General features: G+C 43.1%; 1 protein-coding gene across 8 annotated transcripts in view; it reads left to right on the top strand.

Moving 5' to 3' along the window:
* LRRTM4 (leucine rich repeat transmembrane neuronal 4) overlaps window positions 1–9,400 on the top strand; it is a 500,507-nt gene extending 491,107 nt beyond the window's left edge. For 7 of the 8 annotated variants that reach the window (XM_064472620.1, XM_064472618.1, XM_064472621.1 and 4 more), the window contains one exon: window positions 8,021–9,400. In XM_064472620.1, coding sequence (XP_064328690.1) covers window positions 8,021–8,242 — 222 coding nt within the window. In that variant the 3' untranslated portion in view covers window positions 8,243–9,400. The remainder of the gene's footprint in view (window positions 1–8,020) is intronic. The other variant, XM_064472625.1, reaches the window with a different exon arrangement.
* The last annotated feature ends 3,127 nt before the right edge of the window (window positions 9,401–12,527 follow it).

The raw sequence follows: 12,527 nt of genomic DNA, 5'->3' as shown, positions 1-12,527 counted from the left end.
GTGATGTTATGTAGGGGTTCAAAACATGAAATACGCTCTGCGAGGATGGCTGAATAAATCATATAATTCTGTCTTTATAGTATATCCTGTATAGCCTATAGATGCTTTAAAAAGTTGATTAATATTCTAATCCCATATAAGAATTTAATAGATATATTTTAATTAACTTTGTCTTATATGAAATCAATCAATTTTGTAGAGAATTATATAGTCCCATATAGCCGTAAGTTGCTAATTAGCACAACGTATAATTTATTAGGTTAATATGCTTATAATCATATTTATTACAATGATGTTTGTTTAATTATTGTAGTTATTTATTATGTCTATTAATTATCAGTTGACTTTTTGTTAACTCTAAATAGACCTTTAATAGGACATGCAAAAGCAACTGGTGGCCACACAACCTTCTGCCTGTGCCGCCTGTCTGTTGTTTCTCTACGGTTGTCACACTAAGACCTCTCTTCTGACAGGCTATGCCAGTTGGGGGATCCCATTTTCCCCGGCCAGAAATACAAGAATTGAGTAAGATTAATGACGCACCTGTCAGGCATTTCTAGTATTTAGGCTCCAAGATTCCACTGATGTCAGTGGGTTTTTTTAACTAGGAAATTGTCTGAGACTTGCCAACCACAACCTGAATTTTTGATAAAGGCTTCCGTTCCATATGTTGAAGAAGCCGTCCTGTGCCCTCCTCCAACCCCTACATCCTTCAAAAGATTTCAGGCTCGGTTCTAAAGACCTTGATTTAATCCTCAGATCTGGTCAGGAGAGCAGCCTTTGTCCTGGCTGCTCGCTGCTTGTTTTGACTAGGAAACTGCAGCCTGCTTCACGCGCTCCCAGCTCGGGTCCAAAGCCTGTTCGGCAGCTGTAGCTCAGTGACCAGCAGGACTCGACGTTAGCCGCAATTCCCGCTGGACTGGCAGGATCCAAGCGGACCCATGAGATCACTAATATTCTTCCCGTGATGTGCTTCCTGGCAGACGGGTATTGAGCCACACCGCGCAGGGGCCTAAATGGATGTAGGATGCTCATAGATCAGTTTGTTATGACAGTGGCTGTAAGCATAAGGCAAGGGAAGAAGGACACCACAGAGGAGTGCATCAAAGGAGGCATCGTGCTTTATTTAGAAAACAAGCTTACTTTGTACAGCACTTTGACTTAAGAACATACATGCAAGTCTGTACGCGTGTGCGCAAGCGTGCAAGAGATTAGGAGCTGACAGGGTTACCCATCCCCGTGGAACACGGACCCCCATGGCTGTTGATCTGTATAGTATGTCCTCAATTTCTTGGGGAAAACTGATAGGTACAGCTTTGGTGCTGATGATTTGAGGGTGGTGGGCTCCGCACCTTGGAGCGTGGGACCTTTAGCTACAGACCGAGGCTTCCTTCTTGTCTGTCTCCCAGGGGGAGCTGCACAGACCATTAATCTGATAGGGTGGGAAATAGATAGAGGAGGCAAAGAAGTGTTTTTTGTCTGGAGCAGGAAGGAAATTGCACATGAAATTGCAGGAAATTGATTGTGGGTAATTGCACCTACAATTCAAGCTACTGAAAGACTCTTGCTCAATGCCTCATGCCTAATGTAGGCATACCAACCTCAGGCAAAGTTCCCAGTGGGATCTGTAACGCTTAGAAGACCTGGGCTAATTAAAGATTTTTGAAGACCTTCACGTAAAAATCAAGTTGACAGTTTTCCTGAAATACTCAGATGTCACACAGACAACCTCAGTACAAACAGAACTCATACAGCCCTCAAACCACCTCGTAACAGAGCGCTTAGACTTCCGAGCTCTGAATTTTTTTAATAAATGAGGTTTTGATTTTTTTGTCAATAGGAGAATTACCTTAGGAAACATGAATTTCGGAACAAAAGGCCTATTTTAAAAAACAGCCAGGCGCTTTTGTGTTTGTTCCAATTAGAAACAGAAGAAAGCACGTACCCGTTCATATTTCAGAACTAACTTCAGTGCCTGCATTTGTCCCTTTCAATGGCTTTAATAGGAAGTGTACAGTTGTGTGTTTTCCTGAATAGGAATGTTTTTCTGAGCTGACTCCAAAGGGGTGTTCCAGGGTTGTTAACTGTGATTTTTCACCAGCGTGAAATGCACTGCAATTGTTTATACCAGCTATATCTGCCTAATGTGCCTAATCAATCTGTCTCTAAGGTGAAGCTGTGTGCTTCACTAATCGTAAAGCTATGATAGTATATCTTGCTTATTTTTACTCTAAATTATGATAGGGTTTAAAATGAACTCTGAATTTGATTTATCAACAGCTATGATGCTAATTCAGCAGTGAAGTCATGGCGTTCTGAGACTAAATATTAACACTAATGAGAAAACGTAGCTTCCATATTTCATAACTCTGCGTTTCCACTACATGTGGACAACTTCTAAAGTTGCGTGTAATTTAATCATGTAATCATTAACTAGGCAAGTGTTTACACATAAATCAGCTTACCTGGATTATAGAGAGGCAGCAAATGTGAAACCAGATCATGTTCAACTGCTCGTGAATGTTCATGCTTCATTTTTGGTTTTTTAGAAGGAAAATGTGCCTACTGCAAGGCAGTGGTGTTGTCCTATACCGTTTTCCATCAGGGTGAATGGAGCATGTCTTGAGTTTTAAAAACAGATTGTTCTTTCTCTTTGAAAACAGAAGGAGCGGAATTTGAAGACATTTAAACTGCAGTGTCTAAACAGTGAAAGTATGAGGCCAAGGTACCCAGACTGAAACAGCTGAAAGAGCCTGGTCCTCAGAAGTACATCACTTCTACTGCCACGCTCCGGGTTGTAGGTTCTTGCCAAAGCAGTTACTTGTCAGAGGGTGCTGTGGCAGTTTGTGCCCTCACACCGTTCTGCTTTCAGGGGAAAAAAATAGTGAACTCCCTCCCGCCACGGACTTTCCCCCAGAAACTGTGCTGGGATTGTCACTCCTTCCTTATATTACATTTCTATTCTCTTGTTGATAATTCTGGTACTGTGAGTCACTTAGACATCCTCAGCCATTCACGTTTCTCAAGAAAGAATTTCCTTCTCTGCGGGATAATGAATGGTGGGAGATCTTTCTTCAAAATTGAGCATAAAGAAAAATCTCATCATATTTCCAGCATGAAATAGAACTGTTCTGAAAACCTGTGTTTCCAAAATGTGATTTAAGAGTTTACCAGGAAATTATTTCAACCTGGGACTGCTAGTGATTAGATCTCGCCGAACTGCAAGCGATTCTGAGTGAGGCAGAGAGTTAATCTCTGTCTCATCCTCAGCCAGTCGTCACTGCAGCAAGTCTGTTGCTGTGAGCACAGAAGGAGATGCTTAGGCAGGAGTCAGTCAGTACGAAGAACCTGGTGTTCTGCTAAACTCTCTTGGCACTACTTGATAGAGAGGTGTCATACCTCGGAGCTCATACCAGGGCTGAGTTTCGGGTTGGCTGAAGCGCCCTGTCAGGAGGCAGTGCCGGCGGTTAAGGCTGTGTGAGGGTGTTTAACATGCCGTGAGAGGCGGTACGGAGAGAAAAGTATTTTAGAAATAAAGTCGCTTGGTCATCACTCAGGCACCAATCCGATGTTCTTTAAAGCTCACTAGATTCCGTGGGTATATGGTAAGGTTACATCTTCACTGATGTACTTTCCCAGTTCAGGAATGAGGATTTTTATTGATGTTTTGGTAGAAATCTAGGTTTTAATGGCTGCACCTCTGAGAAACAGAACAGCTGAATTCTTATTGCTGAAATTTTTAAATAGAACTTTCTTGTGTAATAATCATCAGAAGTGTATAGAATAGGTTAGCTAATTTACCTCCCACTATTTCTGACATAAGTCAGTAAAGCTGCTGATAAAATTCAGTGCAGTATAAAAAAAGAATTAAAAAGACAGAACACCTGAATCGGAATGTGGATACGTGTATTTGCATGTTGGAATGACTAAGGGTTTAACTGAACATCATTGCTGGAAGTCAGAGGAGAAGTGGACTGGGAACGTTGAGAAATATCTTTTTAATGCAGGCCAGAATTTCGCTGAACTTCAGGTAGACTCAAGTTAGTCCAGCTCATTTCGAAGGGAGCTGTTATTCGGCAGCGAGGCTGTTGAGCTGTTAACCTCTCCAATGTCAATTCAGCTGCGAAAGGGAAGATTTGCATTCTTAAGTTTCCACTGCTAAATCTTTTATCTTCCTCCTGTAGCTGGGGATTTATGTAAATTTTTCTTGTAATAGAGCCTTTGTTTGAAGTGTGTGGCTGCTAGGATGCAATGTTTATTACATTTAGAGTGAAGATCTACAGAGGTGCAGACTTCAGAAGTCAATACGGGCTAACTAATCCAGCCCATTAGCCCAAAGCCCGCACCGAACACTTGCAGTGCGTGTAAGGCAGTAAGCTCTTTGTGCAATGGAGCCACTGCCTCCTCCAGCGCACGGATTCGTTCATTGACGTAACCAAGTCTCTGCAGCCCTGGGTAGGCAGTGTGCTCCCTTCGCTAAGGCGTTAGAGCAAAAGACAATCCTACTGGGTGCCATGCATGGGCTGAACCCAAAATGTCCATCAGTGACTTGGGAGAGCCTTCCCCCTTTGATTAATGTTTTGCCTACTGCAGAAAGCTTTAATCCTTCAAGTGAGTATTAGGCAGTGTCGTTTTTAGAAATTAAAATAGAGATGAATCAGAAAATGCCGTGAACAGACACACGCGTCATCTCCTGTTAAACGTCTTGGCATTCTGTGTCCCGCCCCTGAGCTCCGCTGGCGGCGCTGGGCTGGGCTGTCATGGAGCGTAACCGGGAGCGAGCGCGCGACGCCAAGAACTGAATCGCGTGTTGTGACCAACTACGCGAAAGAAAGGGTTTTGTTTTGTAGCTGTTGCGTTTCCATGCGAGCAACTCTTTTTCTTCATTTACAATTGAACTTCTTCCAAAACAAAATTTAAAGAATTTTGTAGCGCAAGATTTGTAGGCTGGGGCTAGTGGCAGCCCAGCGGCTTGGGGGAGCCAGCGAAGGACGCCACGCTAGAGGATCCCAGTTCTGTTCTTGGCCCTGCCTTTGATTGGCTGGCAGGTAAATTCTCAGCCTTACTCCCACTTTCTAGCTGGTAAAAAATGGGTCTTCCCTGGAAAAGGCCTTGAGATAGAGGCGACAGAATCCCAGAGTCTGTATTTATTTGCCGAGGTATTTAGCGAACTGTTTGGATTTTTTTTCACGCTAGTCATCTGCTTTCTTTGTCTCTAGGAGGCTAGAGCAGCTGAAAGGCCCCAGCTTAGGTTAGAGTTGTGTTGTTTTAGTCCCCGCACAACCAGTCCTTGCCTCAAAGAGCTCTCGTCTCCAAGGGCAAGCAGGGGCAGGACTTAATCTTCTCATTTTCCAGCTCATAAAATGACTTGTCCGAGGTCACATCTCTCAGTATCTCAGGCATTAACAGCAATAATGAAACAAAAGAGAAGTTACTTCAGAACCTGGAGCAAAAATACTTACAAAATTAATTTTCAACAACTTACATGTCCTTAAATATGTTTTGTTGATCTCTGAAGCAGAAAAATAATAGCAGTATCAGCTTCGTTCGGCGTGAACGTTATCGGTATTTTCCATCATTTTTACTTGCATCAGGCCCAGTGGTAGTTCAGTTACCCGCATTGGCGGTGGTTTCTGCAGTCAAGACTGGCCCCTGAAAAAGCTCTCGTGGGCTTGGGTTTCGCGTAGGGCCGTTTCACTGTAAATGAAAACTGATCCCTCACGTCTTTTTGAAAATGCAACATTATGTTTCAGAGACGTAGTTTCAGGGAAGGAAAGGATGCCCCGTTTTGGAGGGAGAGTCCTCTGGAGGCTTTCACTTTGATCAGGAAGGTTCTTGTTTGAATTGTTCGTATGGTTGTTACCTCAATTCTAGGGGCGTCACAAGAACTGACTTGGGAAGGGGCTGGTATTTCTGCATTCAGTCTTTACTAGAGGTACTTTACAGTCATTTGGCATGATTTTTTTTTTAAGTTCCCCTAATGGGATCTAACACTCAAAAGAGGGAGAAGAAGGGTAGTACAAGAGCCAGGCCTGAGAACAGGGAGGAACAAATCCATTGCTGGGCTTCATTATCCCACAGATGCTTTCCACAAACTAACCTGCAACTTCTTAATCTCATGGGTTGCCTGTTACACCTATTTTGTCTTATTTTTCACACTGACAAAGAATATCCAGCTTCCTTACACAAGGCACAGCGACCCTTACTAATATGACTTCAGCCACAGACAAACCTCACCTCTGAAAACAAGTGAGAGATACTGTAAAATTACTGAGAAACAGTTGAAAAGGAAGCCTGTTTATCCGCTGTTGAGGGATGTTGTTGGAATCCTGGTCGTTTTGACTCCTGTTTGGAGAAGGGGAGAAAACACGCCAACAGCGCTGCGCACAGGACTCGGGTGGTTAATGTACTGTGTATTATTGCTGTAAAGCCGGGACCTCAATCTCTCAACTCTCCAGAACACAAACAGTCCTTGGCTTTTATAGAGTCATAAAGAGCTGCCTTAAAGGCTGAGGACAAATCCAAGCCCTGATAGGAATTGGCATAGACACTACTGTATCCGAAGGGAGTTAGAGTTTCTTGCACTGTGGCTGAATTTGATCCACAAATGAACACAGTTGTCCCATCAAATTCTACCGAGCAGCTTGTCTTCTGCATTCTTGCCATTCAACTGTCACGTAAAATGACGTTTTCAGCTGAATTCCAGCTAGTGGAAGAGTTTTGGAGTCTCTCCAGCGTTCTGCAGAGAAGCAGTGGGAGGAATCTAACTGCTGGGGAGATCCAAATGCAAGAGGAACTCTAACCCTGCAAAAATTAGTCTTAATGCCTTTGCTTTCTTCAGACCTTTTTGAATGAAGTGCGCCACGCAATGGAAATCTGTGCTAAATTAGCTCTGTAGTCTTCATTTAAAGTTCGGCATGGAAAATAAAAAGGCATTTGTTACAAGATTGAATTATGTGTAGGGTAGCCCCAGCTGTAATGAGCTCAGGTTTTGTAGCAGTGTTAGAATAAACTCTTGCCTGTATCTCCTGCAGTGTGTGGGTTTTTTTTCCCGGAGAGCGTATTTTTTTCTACTTGATCAGCTCATCTCTCGCAGATGATAAAATTATCTGCAAAGATTTGTATCTGATGTTGTGCCATAAATCATATTTAGTTGTAGGATTAATGTTTGCAAGCACAGAACATTTATGGAAAAAATAGAAGGTGGGGGGCTGGCAGCTTCTGAGTATTTACATAAAGAAGAGAGATGGGATTCGGGATAGATCTTGCAGACTTTTCAAACACCTGACCATTTTTACAAGGTGTGGATCTGCTCAGCTCCAGCGAGCATCAGTTGAGGCTCTTTGATAGTGTTTCTCTTGGTGAGGTTGTAAGATAAAGAACCCAGGAAATCGTGACCTTGGGCAAGCAGCTTTGTCACAGAAGAAATAAACACGCGTTCCAGCTGTGCTGAAAGCCACGCATGCTGGCAGCCAGCTTTTCCAGTCCTTTGACATGCTCAGGCTGGTCTGAGGTTTGTAGAAAGGCTCAGCCCCTTTCGAGGCACTGGAAGAAGGGCCAGTTTTTAAAGGGTTTGTATTACCAGCAGCTTCCAGTTTACCCGTCGTAGCCGGGTTGTCCAAAAGGGGTCAGAATTCGGCGCGCAAGACCGCTTTGGCAATCTGCCCACAAACATAGTGGCCGAAATGGCGAGGAGCCGCCTCCAGTCCGGCTTCAGCAGAGGGCCAGGGAAAGCCTGTGGTTCCACAGGCTTTCGGCCGCTCCAACGCCCGCGGGCGAGTGGGGCCCCGCTGCCCGACGCGAATGTAAGCCGTCGTGTTCAGGAGGAATCTGCATGTGCTGCAGACAACCTCGAAACCTCAAAGGCTGATCCCGCTGCAGGAGCCGCGCAATGAACGCAGCTGTGCTGAGCAGCCAGTGCGTTCCGGGCCGCGCTGCGATGGATGCGGGATGAAATGCGTGACTAAGCGCGTTATTTACATGTTTCTTTTTTTTTTTGATCTCTGTTTCTCTGGTGCAGGTTCCTCACCACATGAAGACTTTACCCTATTACAGTTATGACCAGCCAGTGATCGGATACTGCCAAGCTCATAAGCCTCTCCATGTAAATAAGGGGTACGATACCATGTCCCGGGAGCAGGCTGAGACAACCAACCTGGAACTCAGTCGAGACCACAGCTTCATAGCTACAATCGCGCGTTCGGCTGCTCCAGCCATTTACATTGAGAGAATACCAAACTAACGGTGGAGGCGACCTCTTCAGGGGCGGAGTGGGCAGGTCTTTTGAGGGACCTTTCATCTCAGAAGAGACCAGGGCAAGAAACTAAAATCTACCATTCCAGTTACAAATGTTCCAACACAGACAAAGGGAAGGGGATAAAGCAAACTCCGCGGACTGTGGAAATGCTCTCTTGCAGTACACACTGAGAACTTCAGGATTTTCTTTGCTTTAAACTTTCAAACAAATTCCTCAATGTAAATATTAAAGAGAGATTGTCAAGTTCTTATTAAAAAAAAAAAATAGATTTCACTCTAGCTACATAAAGGGATGGATTAAGAGTTTTGTTTGTATATTTGATTTTTCTACATTGCACGGTTCCAGGGAAGGAGAACCACAGGTAAAAATGAAGGGGGTGGGGAGGGGAAGGGTTGGGGTGGGGTGGGGTGGGTCAGCCATGTTTCCTTATTAAGTGTTTATTACTCTTCAAAGATTTGTTTAATATTTTTGTTCTTTTTAAACAAACAAAAGATAGAGATTTATTTTTTTTTTCTTATTTTGGGGGTTTGGTTTTTTTTGAGGTTTGGGGGGTTTTTTGGGGGTTTTTGTTTGGTTTGGTTTTTGGTTGGTTTTTTTTTTGTGGTCAAGCGCTAATATTTCAATCTTCAGACATGGGCATTAAAGCTTATGTTGAACCAAAAGGACATTGGCAATTGATGCAGCAGAAACAAAGAAACTTGGGTGCATGTACATTTAAGACACAGGCTGTACACTATGGAGGGTGCTTTTGATTTTTACTATCTTCATTGTGCTTCATTGTTGACACTATAGTTACTTTTCGGGCTCTAAAAAAGGGGAAAACATGCGACGGAGTAACGACTCTCATATTTACAGTCCAGCGGTGCTCGTTAAGCAAAATTAATGGACGTTTGGGAACCAAAATGGAAGTGATGTGTTTGAAATGGATCAGAAGGAAAATCTTTTAAAGCAAGAGTATTTGGTGAAACTCACTGGCTGACACAATTTCTAAAACACAGGAGAATGTGTAACATTGTTTTTTGTTTTTTTAATTAATTATTATGATCAGTTAGTTTTTGTGTAGTTTTTATCAATAAAATGACAACAAAAAAAGTGGTGGAAAAAAATAAACATATTATTTTGTGGTTGGGACACCACAGCCAAGCTACTGTTTGAATGATTTCTCTGGATGCGTGACACGGTGACTCCGTGGACTCAGGGAGCAATGCTTCGTCCTGTTTCACCTCTGTCTCGCCCCTTAGAAGGAGCTCAAGGAGTTGTTTTGAAGTTTAAAAAACCTGAGTCTGAAGAAACTCAATTTATTTGGCTTGTCTAAGAAAATGTTAAGAGGTGATTTTGTCAGAACAGCTCTATGGGCCTGGGGGAGGGGAAGAGGGAAAAGCAGCTGCCTTTTTTTACTAAAGGAGGGGTTTTTTGGTTCGTCTATCACAAGGCAGGCTTTTCAGATGCAAACCCAGAGCTGAAGCTAAACCAATTCAGATTAGAACATTAGGTGTACGTTTTTAACTGGAGGGTGAATAATACAACGGGGTTTAGGACGTAATGAATTTTGTGATCGATTCAAGTATTTATATTGGGTGTTTTTATGAGAAATACACTTGGCCACAAGGTAAGGGCTTAATGAATTTCTGGAAGTGCTGAGTCTTGTATAGCATATACGATATTATATTGCGTTCTGTGCTTCTCACCTGAAAAACTTGCCTATTTTTCTCCAAAAGGAAAAAAGGAAAATGTATGGATGTCCACATTCTGTGTGCTAGGCAGCTTGCAGGGAGACACGGACGTACAAAGTCAACTTGATGCATCGAAGGTAACGTATTTAGAATTAAGTGTTAGATGGGAAATGAAAAGAAAATTGAGTGAAAGGCTAGGTGATGAGTTTACGGCCAGCTCTATTAGACATCTTGATATCTGTCAGCTTTAGCAGTGCTGTGGATGGAGGGAGAAAGCTGCTTGAAACGCTGGTTTCCTTCAAATTGGGTTTAAAACGTTGGCCCACAGCCTATTGAGCTGAAAATGGAAGCACTCCCATTGATTCCCGTGGGCTCCGGAGCAGCGGAATCCATCTCAGTGAGCATCAAAAGTGCGATGGCATTCCCATGCTCCTGAAAGATGAGGATGGTAATGTTTTTACTCTAAGGCTCATTAAAGACAGTTGTGTAATTCTGGTTCGGTGTTGAAGAGGGCAGTTATGTACCTGCCAGCCTGATACTAGCAAAGCCGGAGAAGGAAATGTCAAGCAGGAATACTTACTGTCTTTTTATATTTTTATATGTTTTCTCCTTAAACCCCCAACTGCTGGGGTCATGTGAATATGGGAGAAGAGCTGTTTATTTTTTAGTTCTATTTATAGTCGTCATCAATGCAACTTCCCCTCACGCTCTGGGAAAAGCAACTTTGTAACTACTGAAAGGGAAGGTAAAATGAAACAAAGTCCCTTTTTTCATTTCCTGATTTTGAAATAATTTTAGTATTGGTTTGGGGGATGTTTGGAACTGGCATTAGACTCAGATTACAGATTTCCTTTGCAATTATTGGGAATTGTGCTGCCCAAGGAGAACAAACTATACTGCTGTGCGCACCGTCTCCTGGATGAAGTCATGCTTTTCTGCTGAAACATCGCTGTGTTTCTGCTGTTCGTACGCTGATGCCAGTTTTGGCAAGAACCCTATAACTTTGTATTCTTGACAGTTAAGGAGGTAATGTTCCAAGAATGTTTTGAAGACATGAAGTTGTACCTTACTTAAGTGCTAAAGGTCATGAAGAGCTGAATATTAATGTCATGGATTGCTTTACATCAAAGCAGAAGCTGTTGCAGCGTGTACTGAGCTACCTGAACTAGTGTTGGTTGTGGCGACCAAACTCAAAGGGCTCTGTAGCAGCCTCTCTGGGACTCTAGATGTAACAGAAATTGAAACGTAATCTACCATGGCTGCAATTAAAGCCAAAGAAATTTGATAAAAAACTTGCTCTTCAACTGTAATGTAAAAAAACAGAACTGTAAAACTTTCATTTCCAGTCTCTTGTTCTTTTGTATTTGTTTTTTGTTTTAAAATTGTTAGTACCTGGAATCATGCGATCATATTGCTACTTCAGCTTAAAAATATGCCCAAACTCTTTTTAGGGAAGGTCTTTCTGCTCCTCTTCATACAGTTCTTGTGAGGGAAGTGGCTGCTCTGAAAGGGAGGATGGAGCAACTCACCAGGAGTCCAGGTAGGACCCAAGAAATACAAACTTTCTGCCGTGCCCCTGATGATTCCTCTCCAAGCAAACAGCAAAGGGGGCCTTACTGAAGAGGACTCGCTACTGAATGTTTGCTTGCGATGGCATCTTTGTGGTCATTGCGCCGTGTCTGAGCGCCGCGTGCCACCGAGCTCCCAAAGAAGGCTGCCGTCCTCCTGTGAGAGCTGACGGTGGTGCGGTGCCCGGGCAAGCAAGAAAAAAATAACATCAGGTAAAATCAGGCTGACCTTCAGACCAACGCTGTTGAACTTTGTGCTATGCAAAAGACAACAACGGATGTGACCGAATTAACAGGTTCTGGAAGACTTTGAGAAAAACTGACTGCTGCCTGTCTCTCTAGCTTATAATTGTCTTACTGGTGTCAGTAGGGCACTGAAATTATGCTGTCCTGATAATGCTGTGGGTAGGATCTGCAGCCAAGGAAAAAGAGCCTGTAAAACCAGTCTGCCGCATGGAGTTATTTCCAAGGCTGGCAATATTTTGCGCTGAGATTTAGAAATCTTTTGGAATAAGCTGCCCTTTTCTGTAATGAATCGAAAGTGTTCTGAAGATTGACAAACACAATTTTATCTTCACTCCCCATTGGAAAAAGTCCCTGTAGGAATCTGGCACATTGTACCTGGGAAATCTAGTGCTTTTATAGATATTTTTGAGTTGCGTGAAGATTTAAGGGTCTAATGTACTACATATTGAAGGTTGTTAATTTTTAGGTGGTTCTCGCTGTGGGGCTCCTCTAAATGTCACTAGTCACTTTTTTAAACCTATATAAAGGAAAGGGGGTGGATCAGGCCGTAAGTCCATCAAGCTGGAGCCTTGTCATTAAGACAAAGGAATTGCCTGTCTGATATCCTTGCCCATGCACAAGCATTGGAATGCTTCCTCAGAGGAAGGCTCTGAAAGACTTTGTTGAGTTTGGGCTTGTTAGAGAGCAAGAATTAAAATCTTTCTTCGCTCCCCAGAAAACAGGGGGAAGGACAGATTTCAGGGACACGCGACATGTTCCCCAGTGCCCTGTGAGAGCAGAAAG

Source organism: Phalacrocorax carbo, chromosome 24, assembly GCF_963921805.1.
Source record: "Phalacrocorax carbo chromosome 24, bPhaCar2.1, whole genome shotgun sequence".
NCBI classification, from domain to species: domain Eukaryota; kingdom Metazoa; phylum Chordata; class Aves; order Suliformes; family Phalacrocoracidae; genus Phalacrocorax; species Phalacrocorax carbo.
This window is presented reverse-complemented; position numbering and strand designations above follow the sequence as displayed.